The sequence below is a fragment of the Terrapene carolina genome, unplaced genomic scaffold (genome assembly GCF_002925995.2).
Source record: "Terrapene carolina triunguis isolate 2854851 unplaced genomic scaffold, T_m_triunguis-2.0 Scaffold95, whole genome shotgun sequence".
In the NCBI taxonomy this organism is placed as follows: domain Eukaryota; kingdom Metazoa; phylum Chordata; order Testudines; family Emydidae; genus Terrapene; species Terrapene triunguis.
This window is the reverse complement of record NW_020664446.1, coordinates 3,724,513-3,739,582: the sequence shown is the minus strand read 5'-3', so window position 1 is coordinate 3,739,582 and position 15,070 is coordinate 3,724,513. Positions and strand designations below refer to the sequence as shown.

The following is a 15,070-nucleotide window of genomic DNA, read 5'->3' as shown; positions in this document are numbered from 1 at the left end:
TGTGTGTGTGTGTGTGTGTGTGTGTGTGTGTGTGTGTGTGTGTGTGTAAAATCAAGCCCATCCACACAACTGGAGAGTTTAATATGAGCCACTGTCCAGCAATGGAAGCTGAGCATCTTGTTAGGTCCACTCTACCTTTTAAAGGGCCTATAAACCTTCTTATTCAGTTAGTGTTATTCTTGTTCCTCCATCAACATCCAAGAGTATCCAGCTTTACAAGTCATGGGTATGACTGGGTCTCATCCTTAGAGATTACTCAGTGTTCCACCTATTAGTGCTATTTGTCTACTAGTATACCTAGTTCTCCCTCCATCTCCACTCCTCCCCGCCAAAAAATTTCCCTTCACATTTCATGGAAATCGAGCCATCCCTTAAGTATTCTTTTCTCTAACATGCACCAAATCCACTAGACTTTTTCTAGTTGACATGGTCCTGGGTCCTAAAGCTCCAAGCTGTCATTTGAAGAAGTTGGATTCCCAATCTCTTCCCCTGGGCCGACAGATGGAGCTTGTTGAATGAGATGGGACAGCTCTGCCTCTCTGCACCAGTGACCCATCAGAGAGGTTCTGAAGGAAACCCTGCCTCTCTCAGAGGGAAAGCATTTTGGATGAACACACACAGGCAGAGGATCTGCTGACAAACATTCAAGTCGAATTTTAAGGAGAGAAAAAACGATTTAGCAACGTGCGGTCTTTCTTCAGCCCCCTTCATTGTGTGTCAGGAAAATGTTTTTGCATTGTAGAGAAGATGCTTATCCTACCAGGATGCACATGCTGATGTGCTGCTGATTGGGAAGCTGGCTTTGCCTCCAGCAATGCACAGCTATAAACCTAGTTACATTAATTTGATTGAAAACAGACCACCTTATAAATTCAACGACTGGGCTGTAAATGTTATAATTTCCCTCCACACTTCAAAAAAAAGTCTAAATTTCCAAATCCAACACAATAAGAATGTGCTTTGGTTCCAGCCTCTGCACGCACACTTACAACAGCACAAGACAGACTTCTCTGTAGGTGGCCCAAGACGTCTGCATTATTAATGGAGCTAGCTACCTCAAACAAATGAGGTTTTGAAACCAAATACGCTTGGGGGGGGATGGGGGATGTTTCCACATGGTGACCATAGCTTCAAGGAAGGTCTACCTCCAACACAGAATCAGAAGTCTTAAAACAGCCCTAGTGCATTACCTCAGTGAGGTATCTGAAAAAGTTATTTATGGAGTGTGATGCTTGGTTTAAATGATTTTTTCAGATGTATCAGATTTGCTTAACTAAGCAAACGTACAAAGAATAAAAACGACAATTCATTAGGTATATGGATTCCGCCCTCCCTTGCCCCACCCCTCAGGCAAAAGCCTGAATGAAAAGAAGAGCATTACCTTGAAGGTCAATATCCGATAGATAGGCAGGGGAGGAAGGAGGAGTTCCAGAGTAAAATGCCCTCCTCCATAAACTCAGACTCCTTGCCTTCAGTCCCATTAAGTTGGATGTAGGACAATTGACTCAAGCTCCTCCCCCTCAGTTGACCTTAATACTCATCTCTACATTTCCCTCTCCTCTGTAGCAGATGCTGTCTCAGAAGAAATACATTATTGGATGTACTGGCTAAAGCTCAATTCATGACAAGACAAAGCGATGGTGGTAGAAAGTGGGAAGCATTTGAGAACGGGCAGAAATCTGTCAGAGCAATACTGAGCCTCCAGAATTTTACTGGACTTACTGCTTCTCTTTAACACACATATCTCAACATACTGGTCAGAAACATCTTCCATTTTTTGGCAGCCAAACAACTGCAGCTTCCTCAGATACGGACCCAGTCATGACGCATCATGCTCTAGTCATCTCAAGGCTGAACTACTGCAGAGTGGTCTACCTTGGCCTGGCTGTGATCATCACAGGGTAAAATGGAATCTTGACAACTTAAACAGAATGAATGACTCATCTTTCCCCAAGGCCTTGCTATAATAATGGAGGCCACCAACTGGCCTACTTTTTTTTTTTTAATTATTATTATTATTACTATTCTATCCCTGCTATCAATGGGAAGGAGCAGAGAATTTGGTTCCACAATGGTTACGAAAGGTGCTATTCTTTTAATGAGTGCTCAGAAATTCCAGCAGTGAGCACATTATGAAGCCATAGATCAGGAGTGTCAAATCCCATAACGAAAACCTTAAATTCTGCACTCTCCAATTAATGGGTGAGGTGGAACATAAGTTCAGGACTCCATGCCACCTTAAATCCCCAACAGATTTCCCACTGATGTCAACAGCATGTTTGCACAAAGACCAAGGATAGAATATGGCATGGACTTCATTTAGTAACTACAATTTATTTGGCCAGTACTTTATACGTTACAGTTCTGGGCAACTGCACTTATAATCCCCACCATAGTCCCTCCAGGGCATCCATTCTAGGCTCCCAGCTCCTCAGCCATCATCTCCCTTGGGTAGAGACCTACTGCACAGCTCCCCACCTACACTGTGATATCCCCAGCAAGCCAGACTGCCTAAAAGACCAGCCAGTATCTGTGCTTTGCTTTCTCTCCAGAAGTTATAAACAGGATAATTAATGTGAAATTTCTAATCTGCAGTGAAAGTGTTCTTAAAATCAACAACATGTGCTGGGTCATCATCTGAGACTGCTATAACATGAAATATATGGCAGAAGGCAGGTAAAACAGCAGGAAACATACAATTCTCCCCCAAGGAGTTCAGTCAAATTTAATTAATGCTTTTTTTTTTAAAACGAGCATCGTCCGCTTGGAAGCATGTTCTATAGAATGTGGCCGAAGCATGAAGAGGCATACGAACGTTTAGCATATCTGGCATGCAAATACCTTGTGTCATAACTATAAAGGGAGGGGTAACAGCTCTCCTGTGTACAGTACTATAAAATCCCTCCTGGCCAGAGACTCCAAAATCCTTTTACCTGTAAAGGGTTAAGAAGCTCAGGTAACCTAGCTGACACCTGACCCAAAAGGACCAATAAGGGGACAAGATACTTTCAAATCTTGGGGGGGGGGAAGGGGGGGGGAGAAAGAGGGCTTTTGTTTGTGCTCTTTGTTTTGGGGGTTGTTCGCTCTTGGGACTGAGAGGGACCAGACATCAATCCAGACTCTCCACATCTTTCTGAACAAGTCTCTCATATTTCAAACTTGTAAGTAAACAGCCAGGCAAGGCGTGTTAGTTTACCTTTGTTTTCTCAACTTGTAAATGTACCTTTTACTAGAGTGTTTATCTCTGTTTGCTGTACTTTGAACCTAAGGCTAGAGGGGGGTCCTCTGAGCTCTTTAAGTTTGATTACCCTGTAAAGTTATTTTCCATCCTGATTTTACAGAGATGATTTTTACCTTTTTCTTTAATTAAAAGCCTTCTTTTTAAGAACCTGATTGATTTTTCCTTGTTTTTAGATCCAAGGGGGTTGGATCTTGATCCACCAGGAGTTGGTGGGAGGAAGGAGGGGGGATGGTTAATTTCTCCTTGTTTTAAGATACAAGGGGTTTGGATCTGTATTCACCAGGGAATTGGTGAAAAGTTTCTCAAGGCTGCCCAGGGAAGGGAATTAGCTTTGGGAATGGTGGCAGCGGACCAGATCTAAGCTGGTAGTTAAGCTTAGAAGTTTTCATGCAGGCCCCCACATTTGTACCCTAAAGTTCAGAGTGGGGAAGCAGCCTTGACACCTTGCAATGCCAGCTACAAAAGTGCCATGCGAATGCCTGTTCTCACTTTCAGGTGAGATTGTAAATAAGAGGCAGACAGCATTATCTCTCATAAATGTAAACAAACTTGTTTCTCTTAGCAACTGGCTGAACAAAAAGACTGAGTGGACTTCTAGGCTCTAAAGTTTTGCATCGCTTTGTTTTTGAGTGCAGTTATGTAACAAAAAAAAATCTACATTTGTAAGTTGCACTTTTATGATAAAAATTGCACTACAGTACTTGTATGAGGTGAACTGAAAAATACTATTTATTTTTACCATTTTTACAGTGCAAATATTTGTAATCATAAATATAAAGTGAGCACTGTACACTTTGTTTTCTGTGTTGTAACTGAAATAAATATTTGAAAATGTAGAAAAACATCCAAAAATATTTAATACATTTCAATTGGTATTCTATTGTTTAACAGTGCAATTAAAACTGCCATTAATCATGATTAACTCAAATTAATTGCAATTAATTTGAGTTAATCACGTGAGTTAACTGATTAATCGACAGCCCTAGTTTACACTATTGTAAATGATGGCGTCTCTAACTTGAAGTCTTTAAATCATGATTAGAGGACATCAGTAACTCAGCCAGAGGTTACGGGGATCTATCACAGGAGCGGGTGGGTGAGATTCTGTGGCCTGCAATGTGCAGGTCAGACTAGAGGATCATGATGGTCCCTTCGGACCTTAACATCTATAAAACCCGCCACTGGGTTTTCCCCCCTGGTTTCAAGTTCATAACGGTCTCTGATTCAGAACCAGAACAACTGAGAATAATTCAGTCTTGGGCTGTTGATCTTGGCCTCATGCAGCAGGTGATCAGCAGACAATGGTCCATGCCTCAGGGGATGGCTTCAAAAGGCTGGGGTTTTACATAACCGGAGATAGCACATTTGCCTTCACCTGCCCGTAGATATTCTCTAGGAAAACCACTAAACACTCAAAGTCCATTCTTAGCTGGCACATTGTTCAATATAGTCCTTGGAACCTTGAGGTCTCACGTGTCATATCTTCCCCCTCAAAAGCTTACATACAAGACCAGCCCACAATAATACATAAACCATTCACTTAATACAATGGACTCTGAAGATACTTAATTAAGGTTCCAAAGATATTGCTGGTAATTGCCATATCTGTCACACTTTATTGTTGCATTCGGCAAGGGAAGTGTGCCCAACTTCAGAACCAGCAACGTTTCTATCCTCTCTCTCCCCCTGCTCCCCCCCCCCCATCCCCCCCTTCCCCCCCCCCCCCCGTCACTGCTCTGTCTGACAATCTTTATTTCCTCCCCTAGCAACACCTGGCTCTTCACTCAAACCACCATCCCTATTCAATCCACTAAAATGGTTACCAAAGAGTTAATGCTAAAGTGTCATTTGACTTGAGAGCTAACACCCTAGTGAAATGAGTTGAAGGCAGAAGGAAGTTTGCATCTCTGGACTATTGTTTTAAGGCAAACTGAGGCAGATGTGTCTGCATTGGTTAAGCTCAGTTCACACATTTGCACATCTTCACAGCCATGGAAGCTAGAAATTTACTGTTTATATAAATTTTCCTGGAATCACAGGCTTGAATCCAAACCAGACTAACTTCATTTTTCATGATTTCAAGGCAAATACTGTACAATGAATTTCATTAAGTTTGTGGGCAGATCTTTCAAATGTCAAACAAAAAAATTCAAGTGTCTTATCTGCTCTAAATGGACATTTCTCCAACACCACTTTTCATGGGTTAAGCCTATCTCACTACCTTTCGGTGTCCTAGCTGTCAGATTCTGAACGGCACTGTTTAGCCAGAACACAATGGAACAGTATTCCGGTTCCACTACACCACTATGCCCCACCCCCTGAAGTGTGGGGGTGGAGTGCCAGGCTGGTGGGCTGACACTGGAGTTTAAGACTACACCACTGCACAGTCTCACCTCATCGTTTGTTATATTTCAGTGGTGCTTTATGTAGTTTGTAAAGCACTTGGGGACTCTTTAGGGCCTAAATTTCAGACTCTGGGCTGCCAAATTGAGGTCAGAGGAGTTATATGAGGGGTTCCAGAACTAAGAGGCCCACTAAAGAGACACCTGTCAGCACTATCATAATGTACATTCAGGCAAACTCACAAGGGGAAGGCAGTTCTCTCTGACAGGAGAGAGTGTACTGATTGCAACTTTCAAAATACCAAAATTCCGATACCAAATCAAATTCAATAAGAGCTTTAAAGAAAAATTCTTCTCCTCAATCCCATATTTGTTACCGCTTCCAGTTTTTGCACCTTTAATAGCCATAACTACCCTATCAATTCACCTGGTCTGTATGAGCACCTAGTGCATGCCATGGAGTTCTTAGAAGCTTGCACATACTGTTACCTTTAAGTAGGGAGGTGCCATGCACAGAGACAACATGTTGTTCCAGCATGCAATGCTCCTTCTTGATAAGAGTGGAGAACAGCTCAAATCAAAAGGAGCATTGCAAACTGGTACCTGCGGTCTCAGCAGGTGGTGCTGTGCATCTGTATTAGAGCTGATTGCAGCTGCCTTCATCTCTGTTTTATGCTAATTTGCTGCAGCAATTAGGCTTCTGCCAAGCTGCCAGAACAGTCCCCCATCTGTGTGTAGATCAGGACACAAACTTCATAGTTTAGGAACTTGTATTAAAAACACCTGAATATGAGAGCAGTATTGGAGTTTTCTCCTCTGGAGACAGCAAACGTTAAATTAAAAAAAAAAAAAAAAAACCCAACACACCACACACACCCACAGTCCTGATATAAATTTTGTTTTCTGCTGTGACTCGATACTATTTCTTTGCAGATTTCATACCACTGAAGTTATTCAACCCCTTCAGGGTTTTTACAGAACGCAGGTCTCTTGAGGGGATAGCAGCATACCCAGAGTAGTTTAACAAGCACTTGAAAAGATGGTAAGGGGAATCTTGTGCTGAACTGCAGGCCTGGGAAATGGGAGATATGGCTCCGCAACAGACTCCGTGTGACCTTGGGCAAGTCACCTCCTCCTTTGGGAAATGGTGATCATCTTCTCTTTTTTCCACCCTTTGTTTTGTCCATTTCGATTATGAACTCTTTGGGGGCAGGGCCTCTCTCTTACTGTGTCTATACAGGGCCCTAAACTCAGCTAGGTCTTTAGATGCTACTATTAAAAAAACAAAAATAATCCATGTGGAAAGATGAATTATTGGAATAGAGGTTATTCCTCTTTGAGCAGGATGTAGATTTGTGTGACCTTGCAGTAGACTTAGAATGCGATTTAAATAATAAACAAACAGATAATACTAAGGTCTATTTATGCATTTTTTAATTTTTATTTTACATTTTCACAGCTGCAGGAAATTATGGAGGGAATCAGACAACGGGTGACAGTGAGGCAATTTAATGACAGCAGATACTGAGATTCAAAAAGTTAAAGCTTTATAACTGTTAAAACACAAGTTTCAGCATTATATCAATATACAAAATATCCTTAAACCAAAATCTCATAAGTCCTCCAGCAGCATTTTTCTTACTTTGCCTTTGTAAATTTCAATTATTATTGAGGAGGAAATGTCCACTGCACCATACACACACAAACCAATGAAAAAACATTTACCAGCATTTACCAATACAAGGCTAATCCTACCAGGCTAACTTTAAGAGGGTTTCAGATACCTTTGACAGGTTGAATCTTATACATTCATAAATACAGTTCACTATGCCATATATAGACTTCACAAAGTTACACATCCAAAAGGATTGGACTCTCCAACACTCTATGGATTCGCTGCTTTCCACAGCAGTGGTGTCCTCCCCTGAAACAAGCTACAAACAAGTCTGAATGTTAAAGGCTGAGAAGTTAAAGAAAGGGGAGAAACCTTTTCAAAAGATTAGGAAGGGGGATCTCTGCTGCCACTCAGGTAGTGCTGCACAGATATTTAGAAATACCTATTTCCATAAATATAGTTGTGTGTGAAGTCCCAATCAAAGATCTCTGGTTCCATAACACTGTCATGATGTAATGATTTAGGATGGTGAGGGCAATCAAGCCACCACAGCTGGTGTCATGGTTGCCATTATACTATGAAACACTGATTGCTTTTTAAATGAAAAATGTTCTCCCACTTGAAATTCTTAAATTTCTTCCATGTTATTCTGTGGCTCCTAAAAACAGACCTGTTTTCTAAGCAGAGCATAACCAATATTTAAACAGTGCAGGAAATAGTGCTATTTTAACTGAAAATAAATCTGTCAGCAAGGAGTCACAGGGAGAGCTACACTTGAGACTTTTCAGGTTCTTATTAAAAAATATAAATTAAAGTCAACATGTTCACTTCATTTGCAACATCTGCTTGCTATTTCATTATTAATACACATACAGGGGGCCCCCCAATTCAGGCTGGGTTCACTCCTAAAAACCTTTCAGCTATATTGCATTATAATTGGTCTAAATTGTACAGAATAACAGACATATTACCAAAAAAGTCTGAGTGTGCTACAATAGGTCACAAGCAGAGAGATTTAAAGGCTTGCACAACTTTTGGATTGGGGCAGATTTTGTTTAGGAAGAAGACAGTGTATTTTATAACAGGTTAAGCAGGGAGAAGTTATGAAAATGCACACTTCTTAAAAACCTTACAGACTGCTGTGATCTGGTCAGGTCCAGTACTCTCTGCAGCCTATGGAAAAATTCCATTTGATTTCAGTGGGCTTTGGATTTGATCTATAGTGTACTACCGCAGGCTCCACCTTAAAAAAGGTCTACGGTTGTGTGGCAACAGTGAAAGTCATCCAAACTTTAGTTCTACTTTATACCACTGACCAACTCTTCCATGTGACCATTTTACTCTCTTGAAGGACTCTGAACAGAATTCTGTTGAAGATATTTTCATAAGGACTTTAATAAGTTCACTCCCAAAGAATGAGAGGCTCTTTAAGGCAGGGAAGCCACTATATTTGTTCAGATTGCACACAGAGTGAACTACAGCACACCAGCTTTATATGTTTGTCGAGACACTAAAAGAGTGTTTCAACACCCAGCAGCAGCCACTGAAAGCTACTTGGTGCTAATCTCTTTTTAAAATCTGGCGATATATGTGGTCTTTTGCACTTAACTCCACTGTGCTCTTACCATGTCAATCTGATCATTTAAAGTTCTGTGTTTAGGAGATTTGTATCTTTGATACAGTTACTGTATTTCTAACAAAAGGTAAGTTTGGAGAGGTGTACCAGTCATGGCCTCTGTGCATCCATGAGAATTAACACAAAGGTGGAGTTTGGTTTAAATGATATTGTAGTGTCTGATTAAGTGTAAGGGAGACTAGTAAACTGTTAATTTTTGGAGTTGGCGATTACCCCATGTTCTTTGGGGGTGAAGATTGTCAGTTTCTGGCTGTTCTTAGTGATAGACGCTGAATTGCTAATATTAGGATCATTAAGTCTTTGATCTATGGATTTTGAAGGGCTTTACAGAGGACAGCAAGTATCATTATTCCCATTTTACAGACAGGTAAACTAAGGTACAAAGGTGAAGTGACTTGCCAGGTAGGGTTGCTTGAGGGTCCTTGACTGTGCATGTCCTCGCTTTGTAGTGTTTGGAAGGTTGGGTTTAAATTGAACCTTAAAAATCTTAAGTTAGGGATTGAGGGGGTTGGTCCCCAAAGGGCACATAATATTAAGGATTTTTCCACCAAAAAAGAAAAGCTAGCTCTCAAATCAATTTGAGAGGAGTGGGGGGGGGGCAGGAAATTGCTCAGAAGCCTTAGTGGAGTGTGCACGCTCCATAAGGAGAGAAAGACTGCTCCCCCACTGCACACCACAGACCTCACCAAACATGGTTCTCTATCACCCTTCATTTGAACCACAAGAGCTGAATATCTCAATAATCCCCCTGAACTGCAATCAGCAAAATACATCTCTCCACTGAGATCAGCCAATTTGGAATTTCTAGGCCAAGTCATTTGACCAGATAAAAAGTTAGAAGGTTTCACTTTTGGAAACTTCTACTTCAGATTCGGAACACTATTTACTAGGTTGCTTCTGGAAAGTTTAGCCCACAGTAGATAGCTTGTCCTAAGAATGACATTTGATGTTTCAGGTACATCAACTTGGTTTAGGTGAAGATAGGGTATGTGTTAAAGTCAGGTTTAAGGCTGAAGAGAGTAGTGTCTTTACGTAATGTACTTTTTGATGGATAAATGCATTTATCCAATACATTAGATAACTTTAGGAGGGACGTCAACTCCATACCCTACTCACTACCATTCCTTTCAGGCAGGAGTTTGAGCAAACTGATAAGCATCACACTGACCTCTGAAGGTCAGACCTGGGCTCTGACAAGACAACAAGCAGCAGCAAGACACCTCTCTGTATATAACATGTTAAGGTTTGTGTGTCTAGGATAGGGTCTCTTCTGCCCCTGAGAGAAATGAGTCTCTATCTCACCCTCCTTTCTCCTGATTTGCCCTTGCTTTCTTCTTGGCCTACATTGTTACGGAGTAGCTAGTAGAGTAGGGTCAATTGGGTCAGTACCAGGCTGGTCAAGGTTTCCTGCCAGGTCTCAGAGATGCAGATGTTTTGTCTAAATTCAGCTTGTGAAAGATACTAGCTTAGCTGACAAGCAACTTTGCATTCCTCAGCAAGACCTTAAAGTGTCTGGCTGTGGATACCGCCTCACTTTGCCTGCTGCCTTGTGGATGGGGGGGGGGGGGGGGGTTAAAGGAGCTGGCTGTGTGCCTGCTTTTGCGAGAGAAAGCACCTGAGTGAAAAAACAGCTGGCTGAAGCTTAACCCAGGCAAGAAAGAGGAGGTAAGTTTAGATGAGCTAGTTTAGACCCCCCTACAACTATACCAACAATCAAGGGTATTTGCCCTTCAACTGCAAAACACTACAATTCAAAGATTCACTAGATCAACTGTCCCTGCTCCATAAAAGCCAGGTAACAACAGGAAGGTTTCTCCACCCCTGGGGCTAGTTAGAAGACTAGATACACTACTCTGAGAAGACTTAGCAACCACAGACCACATGTTTATCAGCTACTGTTGCTTGCTCTACCTATAATTAATGGTCAAGACCAGTAGGGAAAGACCAGAATGAGAACTAGCCTGACTTTTCTTAGCCTGATGCAACATACCTGACAGAAGCCTATCCACCATATCAGAAGCTAAAAAAAGAGGAGGGAGAAGGAAGAAAGTAGCAGGAAGAGAGGAACCATCTCCATGTGTGAGCAGCCCAACATTAGGGAAGTGAGAACAGACCAAATGATTATTTTCTTATGCTTTTATTTCTGTATCGTGGCACCTTTATATTGAGTGGGATGGGGTCCCAGCATCTACAAATGCCTCCTATGCTCACACACGGATATTAACATTGCCTTCCCAGCTCAAGGAAAGGTGCTCCAACAGCATTTTAAGAAGGAGGTTCTTAACAGGTGATTGGTGAGGGTTTAAGAGGACCACAGTGGAACAGTTTAAATATCAATAAAGTATCAAGCAGAAGAAAAAATAAGAATTTTATCAGAAGTTAAAATAATTAAACAAATAAGTTCACCAATCACATTCTAAAGTAGGCCCTGGTCTTGCAAGGAGAACTGCATGGTAGATTCCTGCACCCATGAGTTGCAGCTCCCTTTGCACGGTCTTAGTCTACAATGCAAAAATATGTATGTTTGACCCACAAACAAGATGCTGTTTTACTGTCCCTTACGCCTCCTCATCCACAACATAGACAAAGCACAACATGCAGCAATAGAATCCATAAGGCACTCACTCGTGAACTCTGTTGTCTCCATACAAGTCACTTAACCCAAAGCTGACATAATGCCAGTGCTCAGGAACATTCAATGCTGGGTTTCCCAAGTTCCTGTACATGCTAACGTAGTCCAGAGGATCTGGTCCCCCCAACCTGTAAAAAAACAAAACAAAAGGAAGTTCCAGTATAATATTGGAGAAAGAATTTTAACTGTTTTACATGCTGAGATAAAGGGAATAATCTCAGTATTAGTCCCATTTTTTTTTTTTTTTTTTTTTTTAAAGAAAGCTATGCAGACAAAGGTGAATTTTCCCATGTATTATCACAACAGTCTTGTTATGACGCTTTCAGCTGTGCTTTTTATTTTCATGGGAGACTTGAAAGACTGTCTTATGCTAAATGAATATGAAGTCTGCACAGATGCTGGTATGGGCCTTTTAGACAAAGGCCTGCTTCAAATCACTGCAAGTGACAAAAATGAAATTAGCATATCCGAATTCCCTCTAGAGAAAGTAAAGAATAAGGCCAAGTTAAATCTAGAGTTTTAAGCATAGGAAGACAGGGTGCATGTGTCTCATATGTTGAGTGTTTTTAAAGTTAAAGCATGAAACTGTCTGGAGGACCATTACTAAAAGTTTCCACAAAACACCCAAAGATGATTGAAAAATAATAGAAAAATGGTGATAGCAATACTCGCACTGCAAACCTGTATCTCAATTCAGAAATGTATACTCCCACTTTTACTAAGTCATTCTATTTCTTAAAGTAGAATTAGAAAAGATTGAGTTTTAAGAGAATATTGCCTATGTTTGAAAGCAAACAAAATGTGAATACTGGAGACAAGAGTCATTCTCTCTGCAAAGTTATGTTATTAATGTCTTCTTAGTACACTAAGAACGTCAATTTAGAATGACTTAAAAACATATCCCACAGCATCAAGTTAAATATTAGAATTGGTTGCATAGTGGAACACTACTTACAGTCAGAATATAGGAACTAGCAGACTACTTAATGGAATAATCCATTTTATATAAAAATGGAATTTGCAGAATATTTTACTGCTGTAAGACAAGAACGAAATTTGGTTGACACTAACAAGGTTAGTGACCTCATTAGCAATTTGTAGTCACATCTGGCTGTGCAGAGAGAAAAGGTAACTCCCCTGTCAATATGAGAAAACGTGCCAAACGGTTTTCCTTGGTATTTGTACTATCATAAAACAGAAAGGACAGATGAAGACAAGAAGAGACAAGATGTCAGCCACATTTATGGAACAGAGCAAGTAGCTGTTTAACCGTTTCCTGTCTGACCTGCAGGGCCGGCTTTAAGCCGATTCACCCGATTCCATGGAATCGGGCCCCGCGCCTGCGCCTAAGAGGGCCCCGCTCTGGGGGTCTTCGGCGGTGGTGGGTCCGCTTCGGGGGTCTTTGGCGGCATTTCGGCAGCAGGGGGGTCCTTCGGTGCTGCGGAAGACCTGGAGCGGACCCCCCCGCCACGAAGTGCCGCTGGGTATTGGAATCGGGCCCTGCGGGTCATAAAGCCGGCCCTGCTGACCTGCTTTCTGGTCAAAACAAACTCTCTGTTATCCAAAACAAATGTAAAAAGACCCAAACAAACAAACAAAAAAAAGACAAGGAAGTAAAATGGCCGCATACAATCATACCTCTTTATTATACCCTAGCCCCCAACCCTTTGTATGTTGTCTGGTCAGGCCCCAATCCTGTAATGTGTTGCTCAGAGGCGTATCAGGGCCCTAGATTGTAATTTCATCAGGGCAGAGGCTTGTCTGTAAGTACACTGTTCATACTATACAAATAATTCACCAGAACAATCCAGATATTGCATAAATATCTGAATCGTCATTACTTTCAGCCTTCCAAATACCTCTTCAAATAATGTCCTCGGCAGGAGTTTGCTATAATGCACACTTTGCAATTGTACTGTAAACTTCATTTCTCTGTATAAAGGTTCCGACACAAAGTTATGATAAATGGAAGTGTTTAGAACTTTTTTGGAAAATTAGAATTGCATAAAGTTACAGCGTTAGCACAGGAAACAAATGTGTTACACCACATTCAGTTGGATAGGGGATGTGAGCAATAAGGTTAGCCTCAGGGAGAAACTGTACTTGCATGAAGAATTCCCTGTTGACCAATGTTAAACTTCCTGAGCTTCTGTCATGGAGAAAGACCTGACGAAGTATTCAGCTAGAGCAGTGGTTCTCAACCTATTTACCACTATAAGCCCCAACGTGTTATGTGGGCTGCATCCAATACTACCTGTATGGCCCTGAGGATGTCACATAGGCCGCAGCTCTGTGCTGCAAGTTGAGAACCACGGAGCTAGAGCCTCCTAAGGGATGATTAGTGAAAGGAGGTAACATGATACATTCATTAGAAAAGGAACTAATATAGCACTACTAGAAAAATGCCTTGAAACTATAAAATGTCAGGAAACAGACTGGTGAAAGAGTAAAGCTGAAACAGTCACCCTCAATTCTACAAACTTTGAACACTTTTCTACTAAAGCAAGGAATACAACTAACAATGCTGCTCTATCGCTTGCAATTTTATGTGCTAAAGGAATGTTCCTTCAGAAATATTTAACCACTTCTCTTAAGAGCAATCATCTGAAGATTACAAAGAAGAAATTTCCACTCACATAGGTACAGGAGTGCTTCCAAAAACTCTGATAGCTATCTGAATTATTTCCCAAAAATATGCAAATGAAACATGTTAAAAGGACACCTGTTGCATGAAGTATTTTTCATCCATAAGTTTTTTCCCCCCCTCAAGAGGTATGCATGTCACTTGGTTTTGCTGCATGTTTACATAGATACTTGCCTTGCTTTGCAAGCCAGAAAACCCATAAACACTGCAATACTCTTAAAAAAAAAAAAAGTTGTGATTTTTTTTTTATTTAAAAAGAGACTGATTATGTATAATTAAAAACTGATTAGGTTTGCAATGTTATTCCTGAGGCACTGAGCTATTTCTTCTTTTAATCTAAACCAGTGAGACTCAAACCTCAATGGTTCAGGAGCTAAGTTACAGATCAACATTACCAAAAAGAACCACAGTGCTGTGAATTCATTGTTCCATTTACTATTACATTTTATTTTTATATAGTAAATGAAACAATTATTCTCACAGCAAAACTGACCAAATAATATTTTATAAACTACAGGTGGTTAATAACATAGTAAAAGCATCCTGATTTATTAATAACTTAGGCTGGTTAATAATTAATGTGCACATGATATTAAAACACTGTGTGATGTGAAGAGCCACTTGCAGCTCACGAGCCTCAATCTGACTATCACTGATCTAGCTTACGGCCCAGAGGGATGAGGGCAGAAGACAACAACATAGGCACGAGTGAACAACAGCAGTGAATTCAGCAAAGTTTTCACAAATGTTTAAAGACTCCCATAAATAGGTCATCTCCCCTTCATTACACTATGTCTACACTAGCCCTTGTGCTAAAATCTCCTCTGAGAGGCAGCTGTGGTGTATACATTGCACCACTGGTGCTCTGTTTGTGCTAGAGGAACTCCCACTGTTATGTTTCAGAGTAGCAGCCGTGTTAGTCTGTATCCGCAAAAAGAACAGGAGTACTTGTGGCACCTT

The 15,070-nt window shown here is 41.0% G+C and overlaps 1 protein-coding gene across 1 annotated transcript in view; it reads right to left on the bottom strand.

Moving 5' to 3' along the window:
• Window positions 1-14,534, bottom strand: part of SUFU (SUFU negative regulator of hedgehog signaling) — a 114,720-nt gene extending 100,186 nt beyond the window's left edge. The window contains exons 1-2 of the mRNA XM_029911360.1: window positions 14,506-14,534; window positions 11,460-11,594 (exon numbers count right to left, since the gene is read on the bottom strand). Coding sequence (XP_029767220.1) covers window positions 11,460-11,594; window positions 14,506-14,534 — 164 coding nt within the window. The remainder of the gene's footprint in view (window positions 1-11,459; window positions 11,595-14,505) is intronic.
• Between the last annotated feature and the right edge of the window lie 536 nt (window positions 14,535-15,070).